A 22,633-nucleotide genomic window follows, 5' to 3' on the forward strand; every position below is an offset into this window, starting at 1 on the left:
ACTCTCATTGAAGGCATGACCTAAACTGTTACATTTTCTTTATTTGATTTCAGAGATATCGTAAATAAATAGGAAATGATAGAAGCTGGGATTTCAACCAGGATGTCAGGAATAATTGAGAATGCTGGGCATCACCCATCTCCTCAAGACTACAGGTAAGTCTCTTGTTATTGTACTTTGGAACATTAAAATATTTGTTGGCCAAACTGGACTGAATTACCCTGCCTGCATATCTTCAAACACACTCAGGATTAAAACTGACCAGAATACAAAAGAAAAGGCATATTTATGGTAATCAAATTCCCAAAAGGTGTTTCCAAAAGTGTCATGGAACAAATTGTGTAACCTCACAATGTTAAATCTAAAGGTAGATAGACAGCTCTTTTTGTGTGCAGGGGGTTGCATGAAAAAGGAGAAAGAAAAAGACTGCAGAATAAATGATTTTCAGTCTGAATGGATCTGTCAGAAACCATCAGCTCTGTTTACACTCCCGCTGTCGGCACACGGAGAGCCTGAGCCTCTTGGGCTGCCGGCTCGGGAGAGAGGGGGCTCTCCGGGTCACCAGTATGAAGAAGTGGTTCCCAATTAGAAAAGGAGGGACAGAGAGAGGGAGAAAGAGTGTGTGTGGGGGAGAAGAAGGAGGAGGTGCAATATTTAGTGTTGTTGAAACTCTGGGAAAACTTCTGACTGGATATGGCGAGAGACATGTGTTGCATCATTGAGCAATTTCTTTACCGTATTTTTTGTCATTGGAGAAGTGTACCCATAAGCCGTAACAACAAGCAAAAACATCTTGTTGTTGTAATATTGTCTTTTGCCATGCGGGACATTCATACAATTATGAATGGTCCTATCAAACAATTTACAATTTACAATTTACAATTTACAATTTAGGCATTTAGCAGACGCTCTTAATCCAGAGCGACTGATAAAATAATAGTCTCCTTCTTAAGTGATCAATATAAAACAAGAAGCTGCTTTTAATAGTAAAACATATTTGGTTTAATTCATAGAATATCCTCAACCTTCTAAAACTGTATGTCTTTTATATTCCATCATAAAAAAAACTATATTTTCTTCTCCAACTGCATTTTTACTTACATTTTACTTACGTACATTATTCAACTCTTATCGATATGTTTTATAAAAATAATCTTGAACAATGCGTGTCAGAGATGATATAAAACTCACCTGACATTCAAGTGAGACAGAGAGAGAGAGAGAGAGAGAGAGAGAGAGAGAGAGAGAGACCATGTTAGTTCTTTCACAACGATTTGAACAGCCAATAATTAAAAATCTCTCACTATAGCCCATTTGTTTATGGACATGTGCTGATTCCTGGCTGCAGTGATGTCATTTATTTTGGATGGTAACGTTAATTCACTGAGGCCTGACCCCCAACAACACAGACACCCCCTCCGGTCTAGAGGCTCTGTTGGTTCCCCCATTAGGGGGATGGGGACTGAAGGGGGATGGGTTGGGGCCAGTGTAGATGGAGACTGGAAAGGGACAGGGAAGCAGATGGCATCCTATTTGTCCCTCTTGTGTGAGGCCTGTCATTCCAACAGATTAATGCAAGGGCTGGTTAAGGAGAAAAACGGTAGAGACAATCAAGGAAGGGTCTGGGGAAGACAATGGAGACACGTGCCACTGGGCAGATTTGTCGTTTGGGACACAATAGGTGATCATTTTTCAATAGACAAGGCCAACTGTTGCAGGCAACATGTGCTGCTGTCCCATGTTTCAAACGATCCCCCTAGGCTGTTTACTTATGATTCAGCCAATGGTTACAACGGGACCATGGTCACCTGACACAGGGTAGATTTCTTTATTTGGGATTTTGTGTGCGTGTGTGTGTGTGTGTGTGTGTGTGTGTGTGTGTGTGTGTGTGTGTGTGTGTGTGTGTGTGTGTGTGTGTGTGTGTGTGTGTGTGTGTGTGTGTGTGTGTGTGTGTGGGGGGGGGGGGGGGGGTGCTACTGCACTGTCCAGAGACCCATAAAGTAACTGAATAGTGTGTGTGTTGTCATAGCGACCCCAATTACTAAACCCCTCTACAGTAAAGTGTGTGCAGAGGACTGGAGAGCATTCAAGAGGATTCCTGTCTTTTCTTTATTTTTCTTTGAGCCCTGCTGCTTAAGTAATGAGTGAGAGATGATCAGACCTGATCCCACATTTATTCATCTTCTTAGCACTTTTTTTTATTTCTATTTTTGTAATATATAACTATATATTGCTTGGGAAATTATCCCTACGACACAAAATGAATTACTTGACAAAATGTTTCATTTAAAATATATATTTTGAACACATATATATATATATATATTTTTTACTGTAACGTTAATCTAATACCCTGCATTGTTGATGTATACTGTTGCTGTGTAACAACACGTAATCTTCTTATGGCAAATCTTGGCATGGCACGGCTAATACATGGCTCAATTGAGACGCTTTCACCTCTACTTCGCTAGCTTTGGGCTCATTACAGTGGCTTTGACTGTGAATAACAAAATGCTCTGTGAAGTGTTTAGATTTAAATTCCACTTGTAGTCTGTGTGTCTAAGCTGTTGGCTGCCAACCCCTCCCACCCTTCCTACACACCCCACCCCATCCAGGCTTCTGACCACAGACCCCTCCCAGCTGAGAGACGAGGACCTCCCAGGGGACCTGCAGTCTCTGTCATGGCTCACCTCCGTGGATGTCCCCCGGCTGCAGCAGATGGTTGATAGTCGAGGCCACAGCAACGGGCCCTCTCAGGGAAGCCTGTTGGACCAACAGACAGGTGAGGATGACACGATATGGTGATACAATATAATATAACAAACGGAACATAGCAAATAACAAAAACAGATATAGCCTACTGTAAGCAGAGACAGAGCTGCCCATAGATGCTAATAGAAAACAAAAACTGTCCTTGCAATTGGCAAAAGCTGATATAAACCAATATAAACTAAAAACATTATAATCTAATAAAAAATATCTTACAGCTCAACTGAACAATATGACCATGACTGGAGGACAAAGCTCAATGATCCATCTCCAGAGTAACATGCAGCACAGCCCCCTAGGAATCAACGTCATCAATGCCCATAGTGGAAGTGTGAGTTGTAACAGCCCTGCATGGCTCATTTTTTTTAAAGTGGATTTTGTACAATAATGTTTGACATTAACATTTTTGGGCCAATTTCCACAGATGTCTCCATATTCCATGAACGGGCAGCCCTCCACAGGATACCAATGTTCTACCTCAGCCTACCAGCCTACACCCCAGCAAGTGTTCTCTTTAACTCAAGCTGGACAACAGGTACCTCACATAGCTTGCCTTTAAGTTGAAGCACTTGTTGCTGCCTTATTGCTTCTGTAATCTCAAATCAGCATAGAGAATGCTAATCATCAATTGTCTTAATTTCCTTTCTCCAAGTGTTCACCTGCTGGACTTTATAGCAATGTATCTTTCAACAACCAAAGTCTATTCACGCAACCTCGCCTGGCTCCACAAAACCAGGATCTGCAGCCCAAGTCTTTCCCCAAACCAATCTACTCCTATAGGTGAGCCTTAACAATCCTCAAAATATATCATGAATACATTCCACATAGGAGAAATGGCATAACAATTATTCATCTTTCCTGATGAATTTTCTTCAGCTGTTTGATTGCGATGGCTCTGAAGAACAGCAAAACAGGCAGCCTCCCAGTCAGTGAGATCTATAGCTTTATGAAGGAACATTTTCCTTATTTTAAGGTAAAACAAAATGACATCTCTGTTGCTATAAGCACAAACCCCAAAACAAGTGAGGTGATTTCATTTAATTAAAATATCTGTCTTTCTTTTCATTGTAGACTGCACCAGATGGATGGAAAAATTCAGTCAGGCATAACCTGTCGCTTAACAAATGCTTTGAGAAAGTGGAGAACAAGATGAGTGGCTCATCCCGAAAGGGATGTCTGTGGGCACTCAACCCTGCCAAAATTGACAAGATGGAAGAAGAGATGCAGAAGTGGAAACGCAAGGACCTCCCAGCAATCCGCCGCAGCATGGCTAACCCTGGTCAGAATTTGATTTTGAATGTTATACCCAAACAATGTGTGAGAAAGTTCAGAGATCCATCCACAAGCCAATTACCAACTTACATAATGAGAATACGGTAACTAGAGTCTAGTTACTATGTATTCTTATTATGTAAGTTGTCTAGTTACTAGACAATGGTTGTATGTCAGTTTGATAGATCTACATTTTTCCTTGCAGATGAGTTGGACAAACTGATTACAGACCGTCCAGAGAACTGCAGACGTAAGGCTATGGAGCCAGGTATGACACGGGTGCCCAACTGCCCAACTGGCCTTCCCCTGTCAGTCCCAACCCAGATGCAGCCCCAGCCTATGGTGACCCTGTCCCTGCAGTGCTTACCCATGCACCAACATCATCACCTTCAAGCCCAACTCCAGGCTCAGGCCCGCCTGGCTCCCTTGTCTCCAGCCCCTGCTCAGACTCCTCCGCTCCACACAGTAGCTGACCATTCCCATAGCCCACTTTCCCAGCAAGTGGGCTATGGTCTCCATGGTGATACAAACACAGAGGTGGATGCATTGGACCCCAGTATCATGGACTTTGCTCTACAAGGTGTGGTCTTTTCTCAGTTTAAAAATAGTTTGCAGTTTGTTGGTTAAATGTTTGCTAAGTCCCAAATCATCTCATAAATCTGACACATCCATACTGTTTTCCTGAGCTAGAGTCCAGGCACTTACAGTACCTGTGCTATTGTCTCCTCAGGTAATCTATGGGAGGAGATGAAGGATGATAGCTTTAACCTGGATGCACTGGGCACCTTCAGTAACTCACCCCTTCGCCTATCAGACTGTGACCTGGGAACAATGAATCTTCCTCCTGCTTCTAGTGGAGGAAGCCTGCCTCTTTCGGATGTACAAGTGACAGGCCTCTACACTACCTACACTGCCCTGGGCCTGGACACCCTCTCGTCTCAGTACATGGGCACACCAACCAACAGCAAGCCCATTGCCCTGCTTTAAAACCAGATGAAAAATATGCCGGGAGCTTAACTATCATGCATTACGAACCTTTTCTGTTTTTGAAGAATCAAAATGATTCCGATATCTATGGATATGCATGGATGTCCACAAAGGAATTCCAATCCCGGCATTTGTTGTACCAGCATAATAATATAAATGACTGGAGTGGATACTGTTACCTGGATAACAGCGAATCCAGGAAATATCAAGGGAAAGGTAAAATAACTAAATCAAGATGACAATTTAAATTGGGGATAAAAAAAAAGCTATTGGGTACTGAAAAAATGCACATGTATAACTTTGCCAAGCGAAGCCTGTGTAAACTTAAAAACGACCTGTGTGGAGGATTACGATCAAGTTTCTATCCACCAACCTTTGTACCATTCATTCTGTGTATACATCCTGTCATTCCTGTAGATCCTTGACCATTGTCTTGTTTTGTGCTAGACAGAATTACTGTGATGTTTTATTTATATTTATAAAAGAAAATTCAGCTAGAGGAGTGATGATTCTATCAAATGTTTTACTGTATATATTTGAATGTTAATCTCTATTTCCACAGAAAAGCTTTCTTTCAACTGCATTTACCCACTTCTTCCAAATTGCAAATGTGTGCCAATACTTTACTTTGTGTGAGTGGTTAACTAGCATCTCCTGATTCTACACATTTCACTCTGTGATTAACATTTATGAATATCAGGATGTACATTATGTTCAATGACTTGCCCATAATAAAAACTAAATGGGTAAAAAAAAAAGAAAATATGTTTCTTTTGCCAAAAACAGATCAGAATCACATTTATTAACAAGCAGCTGGTTAAGGCGAAATACAGTAGAGCTGAGATTTTGCATACATTACTAGTATTTTGTTTTTACATTCTTGGCGTCACCAAATAATCATAGTCAGTGTCTATACTTTATAAATTACAAATCAAAAATAGAAGAAACGTTCTAAGACATGGTGTGGAAAACCTCTCCCATATTTTATATAATTTGGTTAACGGATTCTAAGAGACTTAAGACATCGCGCGGCGCCGCCTGGAAAATGGAACTGTGTTCTATCGGCGCGCCGGGCGGCGCGACGTGGCGGACGGAGCCGGTGTGCGATAGGTTCATTGAAAATAATGGAGGCGGCTGTGTCCACTGCGCGGCGGAGGCAGCCGGTGTGTGGTGGGCTTCAGACATAAACAAACTGAAATTAAATGGCATTGGAAAAAAAACTAAGATGGACAATGCAGTCCATTGTCAAAAATGTAATGACATGAAAATTCTAACAGCACAAACACTGGACAAGTACATAGAAAATTATTTTACCTGTCACAATGATATTTAACATAATACTGTTACGAACATTTAATGCATAAATTAAATGTCACAACTAAGTTTCTAGTTATAGCTCTAGGACCAGCGGTTTCACAATGACATATCATCACCCTCGTCCTAAAACCAACAGAGTAAAGATAATACAAAATTAAATATTTAATTTCTCTGTAGTACAAAAGATCCAGTCATCACTTGGTCTTTTATTTGTTGGCTACATCAAATATGCTGTTATACCAACACACAATAAAAAAAATGATCAGAATCCACCTATGAAAACTTTGTTACACTAGTGAAAGACAGCAGCATTTAACTAGCAATAAGAAGTTGTACACAATACTTATAAGGCACAATTACCCCTCCACACATCTTTATTATATGACATGGAGTATGTACACATGCAGCGTTGCAACCAATGAAATGCTGTAGGATAGACTGTAGCCCAGACGAGTACTGCTTATTCAGGGACTAGTCTGTAGGTGACTGACCGTATGACTCTTTGCTGTTGCAGACAGCAGAGATTTAATGTCATGTACAGTGGTAATTGCGAAAACATTTGTTCGCAATTTGTAGCCCTTGTTATTATCCTGAGTTTTTTTTTTCCATCTTCTTTTTTGGCATACTTTTGGCATAATTTATTCCATCGGTTAAACATCTGAGAAAGAAAAGCAGGTAACACTTCAACTGTTACCTGCAGGCTAAACTCTAAATGATCATTTTGTCTGCCGGTTTAACTTGTGCTGTCCATAGTTGCAAGCAGATGGGAGATCTTTGCCCGCTGGGATGGAGAGATGTTTTGGCTCATGTGAATGATGCAGTCCATGGCTACCTCAGGGTTGTCCTCCACCAGGCTGTGACGAAAAAAAAATAACATTATTAACAACATCATCATTTCTCAAAACAGATTATGCTAACAGCACCACTGCCCTAAACCTGTTGTTGTTAGTAGGAATAAACACAGAAGCACCCGGGAAGAAGTGGATTAAGAAAGGGAAGGGCCAAACCAAGTTCCTGTTTCTACACAAAAAATACCCTTTCCTTTTGCTTTTACAAATGGAAACAACATAATAGGGGTGTAACGATACGGTGCGGTGTAACGATATGGTAACTATGGTACGATATGGTAATTACAACAATAAAAGTATGTGAGAACAGCAACATATGGTATCTTTTGACTTTGTATCGTAACTTATTATTTTGCAATACAAATAATTTGTATTGAATCGTTTTAAAATGCAAAAGTACTAGTGTGTTGAATGTAGCAAACTTAAGAAAAATAATGAGGGGTTTAATTACTTTTCCATTCCATATTGCTACACTTGGTCCATTGTGTGTATTGACCATGTATTTGCCAGAGAAACACAGTGTTTACTTATCTATAGCCATAATAATAAATGTCTCCCTGCACTATCCACATGTGTGTGTGTGTGTGTGTGTGTGTGTGTGTGTGTGTGTGTGTGTGTGCGTGTGTGTGTGTGTGTATCTACCTGCGGATGTGTTTCAAAGTGTAGTCCCTTTTCAGGTACTTGATGTTCTCACGGATGGCTGATCGTGTGCCATCCTCTTTTGATAAATGCTTTTCAAGCCACTCTACAACAGCTTGGTTACTGTCCCAAAGGTAGGCCTAGGTGACACAAGAACAATAACAAAATGGAGGGATAGGCGCTAAAAATAGAACATGAGTAATAGGGCAAAAAATCAACAAATCAGCATTGATTGTTAGATACACAGCAAGTATTGCAGTGTAAAATACCAATTATTTTATCATTCATTTGATCAACTTTGTATTCTGGCCCCATTTTGGGTAGATCTGTCTTATCTACACACAATGTCTATATTACACATAAGACATAATTAACTAAAACTGTGTTTTTAATAAAAAAACAAACAAAGTTCTGGCCAGTGGCCACCACTTCGGCATGGAATACATTGCTGAATTAATTAGTTATGAATTTAACTTTCTTTTGAAGTATGAATTATTCCATTTAAATTTGTCTCCTTTGTTTTGGTGTAGAGCAGGAACAAAGTACAGAGCTCTGGTGAACTCCGGTCAATGAAGTATAGGGTTTAATTAGTTCATTGTGCTACTGCCTGTCTTGGCCACGACTCCTCCAAAAAAAGAGATTTTTAATCTCAATGGTGATAATTCTGGTTAAATAAAGGTGGAAAAATATAAATACATTATCTCATCATTAGCACAGGTTAGGTTGCTGTCTCAATACTATTCTATTTTTGACATACCTTAACAGTTCCCTCTGTTTCCACAAACCAACGTCGCAGCATGGACTGCATGTGTCCATCACTGAGGTCTTTGTTGGCCTGGAGAATCTCACACTTCAACACCTGCTCCAACAGGAGGCGCCGCAGTCGCCAGTAGAAGAAGCTCCGCACATTCTTCCAATCCAAAATGTCCTATGAAATAGACAAAAAGGATGTGAGATACATGCGATTACAATCATAAACATGTATTGTATTGACTGTGCCCTACAGTAACACTCACAGTGATGACACCCTTTTCTTGCATCCTGCCTGGGGTGTCATGGAGATCCACGAATTGCACTGCCACCTGATGGTAGATGGGCAGCAGGAACTCCTCTCTAGCCTTCAGCTTGGATTCTAGCTCTTTTCGCTGTTTGTCTGATAGTTCAGGGTTACCTGACCAGAACAGAAGAGATTATTATTATAACATAATCTCCAGTAATAAGATTATGAACATGATATTCATGGTAATCAAGTGTGCGATAAATAAGACAAACATATAAAGCTTTACCTAGTTGTTCAGACAGACTGGCATATTCTGAATCCAGCCTTCTCATGGACTTCAGCTGGTCCTTCCTCCTGAACTTGATCTCCACAGTGCCCTCAGCCTCCAACACTCCACCTCTGGATAGAGCACAGCAGGAGCAGGTACAGAGACACAAAGACAGGGGTAGGTTATTCACCATTTCAGATTTATCAATGGTGGAACTGGTTCCGTGAACCAACCCTAGATAAGATTCGGTTTTAATCATTGGCAAAGAAGCCGTTTGATGCACCTGCTCTCCCTGTCAGCATAGAGCTCCATGCACAGAGGATTGATGGTTGGGTCGATCACCACCCAGGAGCCTCCTCTCAACTCTGCGTAGGGTGGAATGTAAACAAGCACAGGCTGGCGGAACTCACGAAGGCCATCTACAATATAGGCCCCAAACTTCAGCACTTGGTCATACATGTCTGAAAAAGACACAGGACAAAAGTGTTTAAAAAGGCTCTTTTCTGAATGTATTTCTCCACTATCTTGTAAGCCTGACTTACCGGTATGCTTAATGCGCAAATATTGCTTACAAAAATGACATGAAGGGTATTTAACTGAAACCAATTGCTGGTGCAAAATATGTCAATTTTGTTGAACGACTAAATTTGACTTATTCTGTACCCTTCATCCCTCCTGAGAAACCCCTCCAGTTGGCAAACACCATGAGAGGCAGATGCTCGCGGTTGAAGTCACAAATAGCCTGGGCTGTTTTGAAAGCAGAGTCTGGGAACCACACCTGGCCAGCCTGCTGCAGGAGCTGAGACAAGGCACACAAAACATGTGTGCTGTTATAACCTCATGGAATTACACAGACTGCTGTGTTACATTGACATGATCAGCCTTTATGAAATGTGACATATAGGAGTGGAATTTACTCACTTTAGCCTCTGAGTCTAAGTTGGCTGGATCAGCTGGGACAGTGAGCTCCACAGTGCGCGTTTCCACAGCAATAACACCGAGGGGAATTCCTCCTAATCTGTATTCATAAATAAATTAGCTGGCAAGCTATTACAGCCAATAGTGAAATTGGTGAGATTTATTCATTAACCACTTAAGCCCCATTTTATACTTAGTCGTACGGTGGTGTTGTACTGTGAAAATAGCACTTCCACAAGCATTGCATCGAGACAAAATCTTTGATATATTGCCCAAAATAGAGAAACCAGGGTGAAAGTGATAAATAAAAGGGGATATGTAACGCTTGGCATATATAAATGAACTTACCGAGCTCTGCCCACAACTACAGTCTGAGCCCAAGAGTCCATGATCTCCATGAAGGAGCCATGGTCAAAGAATCCACTCTGCCAGGCTCCTTTCACAGCTAAAGACACACATTGAGATTTATAACAGGACAATAAACGAGGGATCAAATGTAGCCTAATAGATTATTAGGAGCATTTAGTCAAGTTAAGGCAAAGCACTCACTGGGGTGTGGCCTCCCAGCCAGCATCCAGCGAGGGTCATAAGGAGCTTTCGTGGGGGTGAATTCTATATCCCTGTCTACTGGATCCTTAGATGTTATAATAGGAACCGGTGAATGCTTGTTCTGTAAGGATAAGAGCAACATTGACTGTATGAGATCTCCATGCTTGGTACAGTAGCTCATAGAACCAGACATACCAGACATTCACCTTTGGCATATAGGAGAGCCACTTGAGAATGTTGAAGACACCTTCAAAGTCATCTGGCACAGTGATGTGACTGACTCCATTATTGTGCATGATCTGTACTCCTCCCAGCTGGTTGTTGGATGTATAGACCTCCCGTCCAAGAACCTGTACAGAAACAAGGAAAATGTATCATCAAGGTCAATCAACCACAGTTTTGTACTGAGCAACAACATGGAATCTGCATTTGACTATTTTGTTCTAAAAAGGTGATGTTTTTCATGCGACAGTGAGGAGCATTCAGCTTCACAAACCTTGTTGAGTGCTCCTGCTCCAGTCAGGATTATATGAGAGTTCTCCACCTGGATGACCCTCTGCCCCAGACGGACTAGATAGGCTCCAATCCCAATGGCACGGCACGTCACCTGAAAGGGAATTAAATGACTCAGTACCACAGACCGGATGGAAACTACATAGCGGTAGCTGATTAGGGGTGGATGAATAGGAACTGGGGGGGGGATGACTTCTCACCATGCTGATGGTGATAATCTCGTCATAGGCCAGAGAGGTCTCCCCGGCGATCATGCCAGAACCTCGCAAATTCTCCACACCAAGCCCATCGTCCTTCCCAATGATGTCGGTAATGATGTACCTGAAACGTGTAAAATGCCAGATACAAAACCAATTATTTATGATTTGACAGGAACAAGAGCGCAACGCCTTGCAACAATCGACAGTGGAGGGTTTATTTTACCTGGACTCTCCACCCTCCTCCACGTGGTGACAGTGAACCGCGTTAGTAGAGCTGATCCGGGTGTAGTCCTGTGGTGTCAGGTACAGGTACTTGAAACCCTACAGATGAAAGGAGAGAACATTAAGAACACGCGTTAGTGTCCATCATCTCAGACAAACAGAGATTACCAACAACAACAACAATGAATTATTTAAAATAGGGCCTCAGGTGTGCAGACCCAGTCTGCATTATTATTACTACAACTACCGTCAAATGACTAGCACACATATTAAAGCGGACATGAGCAGAAAACCTGCTTTCCCTTTATTTTCAAAAGTGATGAGTCATCATGACATCACCTTGTAGGGGTCATCGGGGTCGATCCAGGCCACCTGGAACATGTGTCTGATTTCTTCAGCGAGGCCGATGCGTGCTCCGCTGTTGGCAGAAATGTAGATGCGGGGGATCCCCTCAGACCGAGCCAGCTCAGACGCCTTGAGGTAAAGCTCGTCTTCCTGTGGCCCAAACGAGCCGATCATGTGAGTGATGTCGTTGCAGATGACGACGATGTCCCGCCCCGTTGGGTACTCTGGGGTTTTCATCTTCATCCTGAAGGCGACCATTCCCACCTGGTGAATGCAGGATAATAGACATGTATAAAAGCTGTGGCTCCGACACATGGGGTTGCATCAGATTAAATATTTAACATTTAATCCAAAGTGAGACGATATTATGATTAACATCTCACATCATTGTCCCCAGGGAGGCGGTTCATCTGCACCAACCGACCATGGGAGTCCAAAACCAGCTCAGTGCACATCAGCACATCTTTAGGGTATTTGTCCCCTGGACCCCACAGCTTGAATAGCGCCTACAGAACAGCAATTAAAACATGACTCAAAAACAGTAAAGATCAAAATAAATCATGTCTAATTCAGCGAGCCTGCAGTACCTGTCTGAACATCTCAGGGAAATCGTAGATGTAAGTAGTGCCTAGACTCTGGGCCTGGAAGCGCTTGGACTGCAGCAGGTCTTTGGTCACATATGGGGTGTTGATAATCATGCCATGTAGGAGACCCTGCTTGTCTCCATACGACTGGAACATGATCTGAACGGAGAGGGAGATGAGTTTCCCTTCAGTAATTGTCATGTTTATATGAAAACTAGATTGCACTCTTTCTCAAATATATCAACACATTATATCCACAAATCTAATCACGTGGGAATGGCATGGTTTCAATGCGTCCAGGACATTATCTATGATGTATAACTCCATATTTTGATAGGGGTTCAATCCAATCATAGCCCACTATAAAGAAATAAGAAATAAGTAAAAAATTGTGGAGGTACGTTTGTGGCCTACTGGCAGTGTACACAGACAATTTGGTGCCTAGCGGTTTGTGAGATTAGTTGCAAGCACACAAACCGGTACATATTATAAATAGACTCCTGCAAACATGTTAGAGAAATAATATCCTGCAAATTTAGAACTGATGCCAGAAAAAACGCTTTCTGAAAATGTTTACAAAAACATATGTTGATATATACCATACTGTACATGGCAACAACAACCCAAGAACGGGTTCCCCTCTTGAAAGGTAAAAACCCCAAAAGGGGTTCCCATCCTTGTATGGGTTAACTGAACTATACCACTGCTGCTACTGTATGTCACTGTATGTAGTGGGCGAACGTGGTCAATGGCTTGTACCTGTCCACAACTGTGGTCAGTGACTTCCTTATACAGGCTGATGTCCAGATAATAGCCAGATTCATTGGTGAGGAACAGACGGACGGGAATGGCATGCCCCGTTGGTGTCAGTCGAATGTTGATCTTCAGCTCAGCCTGCAGGACCCGAAGCTTCCACAGCCGGCTGCCATAACGCATCACCATGGAACGCACAGACTCCTCTATCTGAAGGCCAGAAGGGGAGAGGATGTGGATGGAAAAGGAGAATGTCGGCCTGGAGCAGTTGTTGAAGCAGAAATCGATGTGATACACTTTAAACCTGATTTATACTTAGTTGCGTGCCAGTGTTTTACACAGTAAATAGCTGTGTATTGCACACAGATCTATGTGCAATGCGTTATGAGCATGTGTGGTGTGCGACACCCACGCGCCCAAGTATAACTCAGGCATTAAGTAGGCTTGGTCCAACTGTTATTGTGTGTAGCACATTGACCTTGGAAGGGTCCATAATGACTGTAGGGACAAAGTTGAGGAAGATATGGTTGCAGTCTGTGCGGAAAGTAGTGTTACTGCGGGCAACTTCCAGTTCATCCATGGCCTCCAGCAGAAGACGTTCTCCCTCATTTTGCAGGTACTCAAAGGAGGCTTCCTGGTTGGGAAATACAGGGTTTTTTAAAACAAAAGATACAGTAAATCAACCTTCCATTGATTTTCCAATGAAAAAAATAGAAAACTAGACTAGCAAACTAGCAAACTAGACTAGGAAACTAGACTAGCAAACTAGAATAGCAAACTAGACTAGCAAACTAGAATAGCAAACTAGACTAGCAAACTAGACTAGCAAACTAGAATAGAAAACTAGAATAGCAAACTAGAATAGCAAACTAGAATAGCAAACTAGACTAGCAAACTAGAATAGCAAACTAGACTAGCAAACTAGACTAGCAAACTAGAATAGCAAAATAGACTAGCAAACTAGACTAGCAAACTAGAATAGAAAACTAGACTAGCAAACTAGAATAGCAAACTAGAATAGAAAACTAGAACAGCAAACTAGACTAGCAAACTAGAATAGAAAACTAGAATAGCAAACTAGACTAGCAAACTAGACTAGCAAACTAGAATAGCAAACTAGACATAGGCAGACTTTGAACTTGACGCCAGGGGGTGCGACTGCTTGGCGAGCGACTCCCGCGCGCACGCCTTGAATGCTATTCTAGTTTGCTATTCTAGTTTGCTAGTCTAGTTTGCTATTCTAGTTTGCTAGTCTAGTTTGCTATTCTAGTTTGCTATTCTAGTTTGCTATTCTAGTTTTCTATTCTAGTTTGCTAGTCTAGTTTGCTATTCTAGTTTGCTAGTCTAGTTTGCTAGTCTAGTTTGCTATTCTAGTTTGCTATTCTAGTTTGCTGTGACCTCTAGAGGCCGTGCTGCTTCTTGCACCCAAATGGACCAATACATGTCCAAACAACTCTCTCATACCTTTGTGATGAGGTCTGAGTGACGAATGATTGCTCGGATGAAGAAGCGGTAGTCTGTAACTTCAGCACCCACCGCTACACGAGCAGCACCGAAATAGAGGTGCATCTTGTGGTTGGCACAGGGAACAGCAGTCAGGTCAAAGTTCCTCATACGGTTAAGCTCCAGCTGGAAGGCCAAGGCTGGTTCCAGGTTTCTATAGATACAGTCCTCCTGGAACTGAGGAAATGTACAGGCAGAGTCATGGGTTATAATCACGAACCACTTCTGAACAAATACTTTATGTATGTAGTGTACCCATGTTCACCTTATATACAGTATATAGTATTTCTGCAGTTCTGACAAAATTATAATTCTACCATCATCGCTATACTCTTGTTGTTATCTCACCCCATCTCTGGCTCTGAAGGTGAAGAACTTGGGAAATTCTCTCTGTTGCAATCACAGTAAATACAGGGTTAGTACAAATCAAATATGCAATAGCAAAGGTATATTTAACATGCGTCGTGAAAAAACAAATCAAATCATGTGGATCTTTCGACTACATGAGGCCAGCCTCTGATGTAAGTCCCATCTATGACCCATCTATGATGTAGGACTCCAAATTTGATTACGGTTCAGCCCGGTCAGCGGTCAGTTATCCTTTGACTTCCATCCATTATAAATTAATATTTTAAATTTTCAAACATTATAACACACACACACAAAAACATCTAATATCAGTTTGTACCTGCCCATACGTAAGGCATTATAGTTATATAGGCCTATCAATAGACAAGCAATGGCATGGTTTTACTGCTAAAGTGAGGTGTATTATTATTTTTGTTATGACCATTATAATTACTTTAGCCCTGCTCAAACAGCCAGTATATAAGCAACAAGAACACTGTTGGATTAGTGTGGCAGCAGAGTGTTTTGTCTCCAGATATCCAGTGCACCAGTAAACACTTGCGATAAGCCCTCTTTCTGTTCTTTATCTTGCTGTTAAACCCAGGGCCGTGCCACACAGACGGAGACTTAAGGCTTCTACAGACCAAGCTGTCTTGTACTGACATCTCCTGACTACATCAGGAGATCAGATTGAGTGACGCCAGGTGACGTCTTATGTGTAAAAGTTGCTCCAGACACAATGTACAGTACACAGACTACATCCTAAAAGTTGCTCCAGACACAATGTACACAGACTACATCCAACAATCAGTGGATGGCACAGTTCTGTACCATTATGTGCAAATAATTCAATGAATAACCTTTCACAAAACATTGACCGACTCTGTAATGAATGTAGCTGGCAGACGTTTTCCTTTCATGTTCTAATGTACTTGAAGTGTAATTAAAGTCTACCAACCCTACTCAAATACGACCGTTGTGTGGACCTCCGGTGTGGGCATCCACTCAGGGTGTAATGTGTAATCCACAATGTGTATTACAGAACAGAATTTTATAAGTCGATATTAAAACATTTGATCAATAAAGCCTTACCTTCTGTGCAAAAAGAAATGTGATCCTCCTGATGCCATACTCAAAGAGGATTGATTTCTGGGAGGAGAAAATACATTTTATTATCAATCATCAAAATAAAATTGACTTGAAAAAGTAGAAACACATCATCATAATTTATGAAGCATGTAATAATAATGCTAAATTTATACTACGCCTAAAATAGCTGATCTACGAGCCAACAACACATCACGATCTGAAATGTGAGCCTTTCATACGACAAAGTATAAAATAGACTCAAGATCATATGCTGACCTTGGACTGAGCATAGGCTGTCAGCGCTGTGACCAGCGCATCATCATCCTCTGTGTCTGTTGACTTTATGGACACATTAATGATGTGGATCGGGTTTTCCCTCTTGTTCTGAAGAAGATATACGATTACGTGACAAAGTAGTTTACCATAGTTTAATTATTAGCACATATAAAATAGAAACAATACATATCAAAAGAAAACAAGTTATTGTGCAAGGAAAGGAAGAAGCTAACAGGCTTATTTGGAATCCATAGCTTACATTAAAAGTTCAATAAGAACAATTGAAGTTTGAACAGATCCAACCAAGCAGTGTATTGCTAGTCCTCACCTTGACGTTCTCCTCCTCATACAGGCCAGAGCTGGCATCTGAAAACAGTGGACTCTCCAGGTCATCTGCAAAGCTTGAAAGTATCTCATCAAAGTTTCTGTAAAACATCAAGAAATATTGTACATTGTGTGTAGAACTAGATATACAGTATACATTGTATTTATTCAAGATTCAAAGATTTTATTTGTAACATGCTTTGTCAAATGTACAGTATGTGCAGTGAAATAGATTTATAAATATACTGTATCTAACCCATTAAGACGAGGAAAGCATTTGTGTTATTTTGGATTTTAGCCAAAAAGCATTATTTTATACTAATGTATTTTTGAAAAATCATGACAATTTGTGCAAAAATCTTTGAATACATACATTCTTTTAAAGCAAACATTTTTTACTAAAATCTTTGCTTCCGGGGGTCCCTGGAACAAAATATTTTGAGATGGGGTCAGTGGCCAAATACATTTAATTGTGGGTGTCTTTGACGTGAAAACGTTTGAGAACCACTCAACAACATACGTTTTTCAGAAAACTGTTCCGCCTCAGGTCTTAATGGGAAAAGTAGTAATGTAATTATAGCTGTTTTACTTTTTGAAGTCTTCAAAGCAGTTGAAGGCCACCATGGCGCCCATGCGTTGGCACGGCGGAGACAGGTGAGCCCCCTCCAGGAACAGGTCACTGCCCTGACGCCTCATTTCAAACTGACCCGAGTTACTCAGTGGGACAGCAACCCTGGCATGGAGGAACAGTCCACATGAGTGAGTGATAGGTGGTTCCCAACAGCAAATGATAACTGCAGGCAGGACAGGTGTGCTTCAGCACGGAACACTCAGCTACAGCCATCAGAGAGCAGTGAAAGCATTCTACACTATGTCTGCTTGACCTATTTGCAAAGCAACTTAATATTACCAATGAGCTCGTATCCAGTAACATAATAGGAATAAGCATATTTAATCTCTTTTTCTAATTGAATCATCTCATATGACAAAGAACTGTTAGAGAATGCAATTGTTGTATTCTGTTTGATTGAGATTGATGGACAAATTATGAATCCAAATTTGACCATGGAAAGTACAAGCTCCCCAAATTGAAATAAATTGCAGGTTTTAAGAGGAACATGCCATGAATAAGACATACCCCTCTCAAATGCTACCCGTCACCGTGAAAATTGAAAATATATTCATATATAAAAAGACAAATTAGTAAGAACTTGTTAAGAGTCCTTTAGTAAATGTTTATGGTTTCATAAGAAGGAAGGAATAGGTAACACTGTGCATTCAACATGCATTGCTGCGAGGCATACACAGACAGGTCAGGAGGCTTGGCTGGCTGGGAGAAGCTGTACTCTACCTGCTCAGAGTAGGGCTGCTCCCTCTGAAATAAGATGATTGACAGGTGAATATTAACAACCTTGGCCTCAACCTCTACGCATTAGAATGCTTTGCACATTCAGGTTAATATCTAATTGGGTAAAAAAATTATATATATATAAAAAAAACATTCTGCATTCCAAGTTAGCTCTAAGCAGTTATAGCCCCGGTTAGAAGACTGCTTGCTCTATGCCTGTGCTACGTTTAATGATTATATGTGTTATGAATGATCAGGTTACATTCATTAAAAATAAGGTGAGGGTTGAGGGGAAACTCTTAGTTAAAGTCAAAACCATTCTTTAGACATGGCATACAGTGATATATTTAAAATCGGTATTATGATTTGGTTTAGTGGATCATTGGAAGCACATGGTTTTGCGCTAAAAATAAGTAATTAAATAATGTCTCTGATGCAACTGAAGAGAGTATTTTATCAGTATTTATCAATTTGAATCCATTTGTAGAAATTGCCCATGTAGTCAATGGCCTTTCTTTGACTGAAATAGGAATCACAAAGCAATAGTGAATAACAGTGAATATTATAATCCTAAAATAATGTCATGAAACAAAAACAAACAAAGAAAAAGCTTTCAAATAGAAATGGTGTATTGTTACGTTGTGTTGTTTTCTTGTTGGTACCTGTTGGGGTGGGATGATGGCAACATAAACTGGAAGTCTACAGCACATGTCCCATCCCGCAACTGGTGATGCTGGAGGCTGTTTAACTCATAAGCAATGTACCCTCTGCGCACATATACCTGCAGAGAGGACAGATAGATTCATCAATAGATATGCTGAACAGCATCACCTGAATGTATAATCATGTAAACAAGCAAGGAGGTTGCAGTAGCAGTGCTAGGATTTACATTTCAGGCGCCGCCACTGGGCTAAGTCTCTATCATTGACAATGCTTACTATACCTCCAAGGCAGCCATGCACACAACCCGATTAGTGTGGTAGAAGAAATTGGGAAGAACATCAAAAATGGAAGTCTCAGAGAGGATGAGTTTCTGTAAGAAATGAAAATCATTTTATTGACCCTCAACAATCTAAAACTTATAAAGAATAAACGTATACTGTAAACCCTCCACAAACTAACCTTCAGGTTCTCTGGGCAAAACTGGTGGCCGTACATGTCAATCGCAGACAAGAAGATGGACTCCACTTGGTTATGTCTCAACTCATAGGATGGCAAATGAGAGGCAATCAACACCTATGGAACACAAACATTAGAGTGATTTTAAAACTCGCTCAGTAGTATGTTACTACTAGCAATACACTTAATGTACCATACCAGTGTCAATACATGCCATTTCTAATCACAGCTTTGGCAATATATTGTACAATTTTCCTTTTAATGCTTATTTTTAGATAATTATTTTTCTTTGGTTTTTAGTCATGGATATTTCTACATTTTGCTGACTATTTTCAGCAAGACTTTTCAAATGAATCCACACCTTTGGGCACCAAAGGACCATAAAGCTCACTATATCTCTGCACGTTGATTGTAATAACATACTGAAATTAATGGAATCCAATGACTTGAATCAAACATAATGACATCATTTGTCAACTATACCGCAAGTAAATAGGCTAAACATGCCAACCCCCTGGAATGGTTCTTTAATATTTGAATGTCCCTAAACATAGGGACATTCAAATATCTGACTGAGACCAAACCATACCATGCTCATGGCCTTACCTGTCTTGCCCGCAAGGCTACCTTGGAGTTCTCCACCTTGCTGAGCTGCGTGAGTTCATTTAGTATGGCCATCAACTCGTCTGCTAGGGTAGGATCTCTTCCACAAAGTCGGTCCTAAATATGTCAAGACATGTCAAGTCACTATACAAATAAAAATGTTATTCAACTATGTATGCGAGTATCGATGTTGACTGAAGACTTACGATAAGCATTGTGACCAGGATGTTCTTCTTGGAGACCTGAGCGTGAGAGAAAATACAGTCGAGCACATGCGTCATGTTGGGCTTGCACTGCTCTCTCAGGTTGATGACACATTTGTCGTAGTGAGCTGTTTGAGCGGAAGGAAAAAAACAATACAAGCTTAGGAGCAAGTATTATCAATCTTTAACCCATTTTGGGCGGGAACCCCTTTTGGTGTTTTAAGCATTTCCTGTAATTCAATTGTGAGTTCAAACAGTAATAAATATTAACCTTGCTGAAATTGAGTTTCCACTTGTAAGTAGCGCTTCAGCAAGTCCATCACCACAGACTTCATATAGCCTCGGATTCCACTGCGGTACCTGTGACAAAGTCATTAGCCACAGCCTTTTAATTGACACAATCAGCGTGAATTACTGCTGGGCAATTCAGTTGTCTTCTCTAAAAAGAAAGAAAACAATTACTTAACGAAAAACTAACCTCTGCACCAGCTGCACAATGCTCTGAGTATTCATAAAGAACACCTCTCGGTCAGCCTTCCTCTGCAGGGTGGCTGCATGGCTGTCCAAAATATTGGCAATCTGAAGCAAAGCATGAGATAAAAACGAAGGAGACAATGATTGGTGATTCAGAAAGACGTTGACATTCATGTAGATAAACTTCATTCAGATGTACTATAATGGACTTATAAGCATAAGAATGCACCCCATGCAATGGTTTTTATATTAGCAAAAGTGGTTTACATTTGGACTGTTTGCATTGTGAGATAGAGAGGGAAATCAACATTGTGATGCCATCTTTGGGCATCGGGTCTCCTTAGAAATCTACCAGTATATATAAAATCAGACAGTATTTCTTCAATATGAAACCCTCACCCTTTGGCTAGGGAACTGGCAGAGGACAGAGGTGATGTTGCTAGCATACTGTGCCATGACTTTACGGATGGCCTTCTCCACAGCTGGGGGGATGCGACCTGCCACACTGGTCATGATCTCCTGGAGTTCCAACAGTGGGAGGGAAGGGTCCCTTAGCGTCGTCATCAGGGTATTTACCCACTGCTTCAGCTGCACAGAAAATCATAACTTCCTCATGTAACTGACAAAGAAAGCAGACCTCATTCAAAAATCTACAGCAGAAAGATTCCTACTTACCTTGTTGCTAAAGTATCTCAGCGAGGCAGTAACCATCCATGACTTTAACCAAGTTACTTACCTTGTTGCTAAAGTAGGGCTCAGCAAGGCAGTAACCATCCATGACTTTAACCAAGTTACTTACCTTGTTGCTAAAGTAGGGCTCAGCAAGGCAGTAACCATCCATGACTTTAACCAAGTTACTTACCTTGTTGCTAAAGTAGGGCTCAGCAAGGCAGTAACCATCCATGACTTTAACCAGGTTCTCTAGCACACCATGGAACACCTGGTGAAGCTTCTGCCCCATGATGGGCATTGGCGGCTGGGGTGGTAGTAACGCACTATTAAGCTCCACCTATGACAGCAGAACACACAGGAAAAAATATTAAAAAAAGAGAATTCAGTATAGGGCGGCCATGGATAACATGTGGCATTAAACTAGCTTTTTCAAACAAGACCAGCCAGTGGATTTATATATTATATTAGGAAAAAACAAACACAGGCTTTTAAGTTTAAATGCCAGGGACGACAAGACGAGATGAATCCAATTATGCACTGATTGCCAAGGACGATAAGACGGATTTCTTGAAAAAACAAAATAAATTATATTATATTATTTTTTTATTTTATATTTTTATCCATATTTTGACATGCACATGACATGCACAATAAAATTACATTTTCTTTCTTTTATTTATAATGGGCCTCGGTGGCAAACCACCAGGTGGCGCTAAAAGAGTTCAAAATGGCTTGTGTAGTTGACAAACACCACTATGAATTCCTGAGTAATATCATTCATGTGCACACTACAGCTGGTGATGTGGGGGTAAACTTGCCAGATGGATACTGCTAGGATCATCCAGTTCCATACTGGCCACCACACAGCCAGGCTCCAGCACCGCCCCAGGTCTCTTTACAAAGTGGACACAACCATGCTCGTGCACAGTCAGGGTCATCACCATCTTCATCACCTAAATCCACAAAACAGAGCAAGTCTATTAAAGCACATGGAAAAGAAACATGGCTGAAGATTGTTTTACCAAATAATTTCTCATTTACCTCAATCTCGGCATAGGCGTATCCCGCTGAGACATGGCCTCCGTCCTCAACCATATACTGTAGCAGTTTACCAGCAGAGGGTGACCTCAGCTTTGTGAGATCCTTCTCCTTCTCAAACACACATGTCTTGTTGCCAACAGTGATGCGGTAGCTGCAGGATCAGAATGGATCAGTTTGTGTGTACACTTTACATAAACACAAACTTTACTGCTTCTTCCACCGTGTTTTCAGTCCCATCCTGATTCTAGTAGACAGCCTCACCTGTCCACTTCTTCCTTCATGTAGGTGGTGTGGCTGCTGCCGTCATAGGAGAGCAGAAGGCCACCGTCACTCAGCCTGTGGACATCGATCTCTATGTCTGAACCATTCGTGATGAGGACATAGGTTGTTGGGGACTGACGAGCAACCTAACGGGACCACGGACACAGTCGAGAGGTTATTGCTTAGAA

General features: G+C 41.1%; 2 protein-coding genes across 5 annotated transcripts in view; one reads left to right on the forward strand and one right to left on the reverse strand.

Moving 5' to 3' along the window:
• foxn4 (forkhead box N4) lies at positions 1 to 5,028 on the forward strand (the record flags this gene model as incomplete). The annotated part of the gene is made up of 9 exons (XM_080766183.1): positions 1 to 155; positions 2,616 to 2,782; positions 2,988 to 3,100; positions 3,194 to 3,304; positions 3,422 to 3,549; positions 3,646 to 3,742; positions 3,841 to 4,048; positions 4,247 to 4,621; positions 4,772 to 5,028. The coding sequence occupies exons 1-9, from the start codon at positions 76 to 78 to the stop codon at positions 5,026 to 5,028; spliced, it is 1,536 nt and encodes a 511-aa protein (XP_080622309.1). The 5' UTR covers positions 1 to 75.
• Positions 5,029 to 5,815: 787 nt separating this feature from the next.
• acacb (acetyl-CoA carboxylase beta) overlaps positions 5,816 to 22,633 on the reverse strand; it is a 31,014-nt gene continuing 14,196 nt past the window's right edge. For 3 of the 4 annotated variants that reach the window (XM_080765010.1, XM_080765013.1, XM_080765012.1), the window contains 38 exons: positions 22,446 to 22,591; positions 22,185 to 22,335; positions 21,962 to 22,096; positions 21,334 to 21,480; positions 20,871 to 21,059; positions 20,476 to 20,576; positions 20,269 to 20,357; positions 20,001 to 20,125; positions 19,798 to 19,911; positions 19,195 to 19,308; positions 19,016 to 19,105; positions 18,735 to 18,853; positions 18,076 to 18,099; positions 17,314 to 17,457; positions 16,729 to 16,825; positions 16,401 to 16,508; positions 16,128 to 16,184; positions 15,036 to 15,077; positions 14,649 to 14,864; positions 13,663 to 13,818; positions 13,191 to 13,394; positions 12,435 to 12,590; positions 12,231 to 12,353; positions 11,842 to 12,111; positions 11,504 to 11,601; positions 11,281 to 11,401; positions 11,064 to 11,174; positions 10,774 to 10,917; positions 10,568 to 10,688; positions 10,367 to 10,463; positions 10,022 to 10,118; positions 9,764 to 9,899; positions 9,384 to 9,561; positions 9,119 to 9,231; positions 8,849 to 9,003; positions 8,590 to 8,760; positions 7,836 to 7,972; positions 5,816 to 7,199 (listed from right to left, as the gene is read on the reverse strand). In XM_080765010.1, coding sequence (XP_080621136.1) covers positions 7,079 to 7,199; positions 7,836 to 7,972; positions 8,590 to 8,760; positions 8,849 to 9,003; positions 9,119 to 9,231; positions 9,384 to 9,561; positions 9,764 to 9,899; positions 10,022 to 10,118; positions 10,367 to 10,463; positions 10,568 to 10,688; positions 10,774 to 10,917; positions 11,064 to 11,174; positions 11,281 to 11,401; positions 11,504 to 11,601; positions 11,842 to 12,111; positions 12,231 to 12,353; positions 12,435 to 12,590; positions 13,191 to 13,394; positions 13,663 to 13,818; positions 14,649 to 14,864; positions 15,036 to 15,077; positions 16,128 to 16,184; positions 16,401 to 16,508; positions 16,729 to 16,825; positions 17,314 to 17,457; positions 18,076 to 18,099; positions 18,735 to 18,853; positions 19,016 to 19,105; positions 19,195 to 19,308; positions 19,798 to 19,911; positions 20,001 to 20,125; positions 20,269 to 20,357; positions 20,476 to 20,576; positions 20,871 to 21,059; positions 21,334 to 21,480; positions 21,962 to 22,096; positions 22,185 to 22,335; positions 22,446 to 22,591 — 4,917 coding nt within the window. In that variant the 3' untranslated portion in view covers positions 5,816 to 7,078. The remainder of the gene's footprint in view (positions 7,200 to 7,835; positions 7,973 to 8,589; positions 8,761 to 8,848; positions 9,004 to 9,118; positions 9,232 to 9,383; positions 9,562 to 9,763; positions 9,900 to 10,021; positions 10,119 to 10,366; positions 10,464 to 10,567; positions 10,689 to 10,773; positions 10,918 to 11,063; positions 11,175 to 11,280; positions 11,402 to 11,503; positions 11,602 to 11,841; positions 12,112 to 12,230; positions 12,354 to 12,434; positions 12,591 to 13,190; positions 13,395 to 13,662; positions 13,819 to 14,648; positions 14,865 to 15,035; positions 15,078 to 16,127; positions 16,185 to 16,400; positions 16,509 to 16,728; positions 16,826 to 17,313; positions 17,458 to 18,075; positions 18,100 to 18,734; positions 18,854 to 19,015; positions 19,106 to 19,194; positions 19,309 to 19,797; positions 19,912 to 20,000; positions 20,126 to 20,268; positions 20,358 to 20,475; positions 20,577 to 20,870; positions 21,060 to 21,333; positions 21,481 to 21,961; positions 22,097 to 22,184; positions 22,336 to 22,445; positions 22,592 to 22,633) is intronic. The other variant, XM_080765011.1, reaches the window with a different exon arrangement.

Source organism: Protomyctophum bolini (assembly GCF_963924005.1).
Source record: "Protomyctophum bolini genome assembly, chromosome: 6".
Lineage (NCBI taxonomy): Eukaryota > Metazoa > Chordata > Actinopteri > Myctophiformes > Myctophidae > Protomyctophum > Protomyctophum bolini.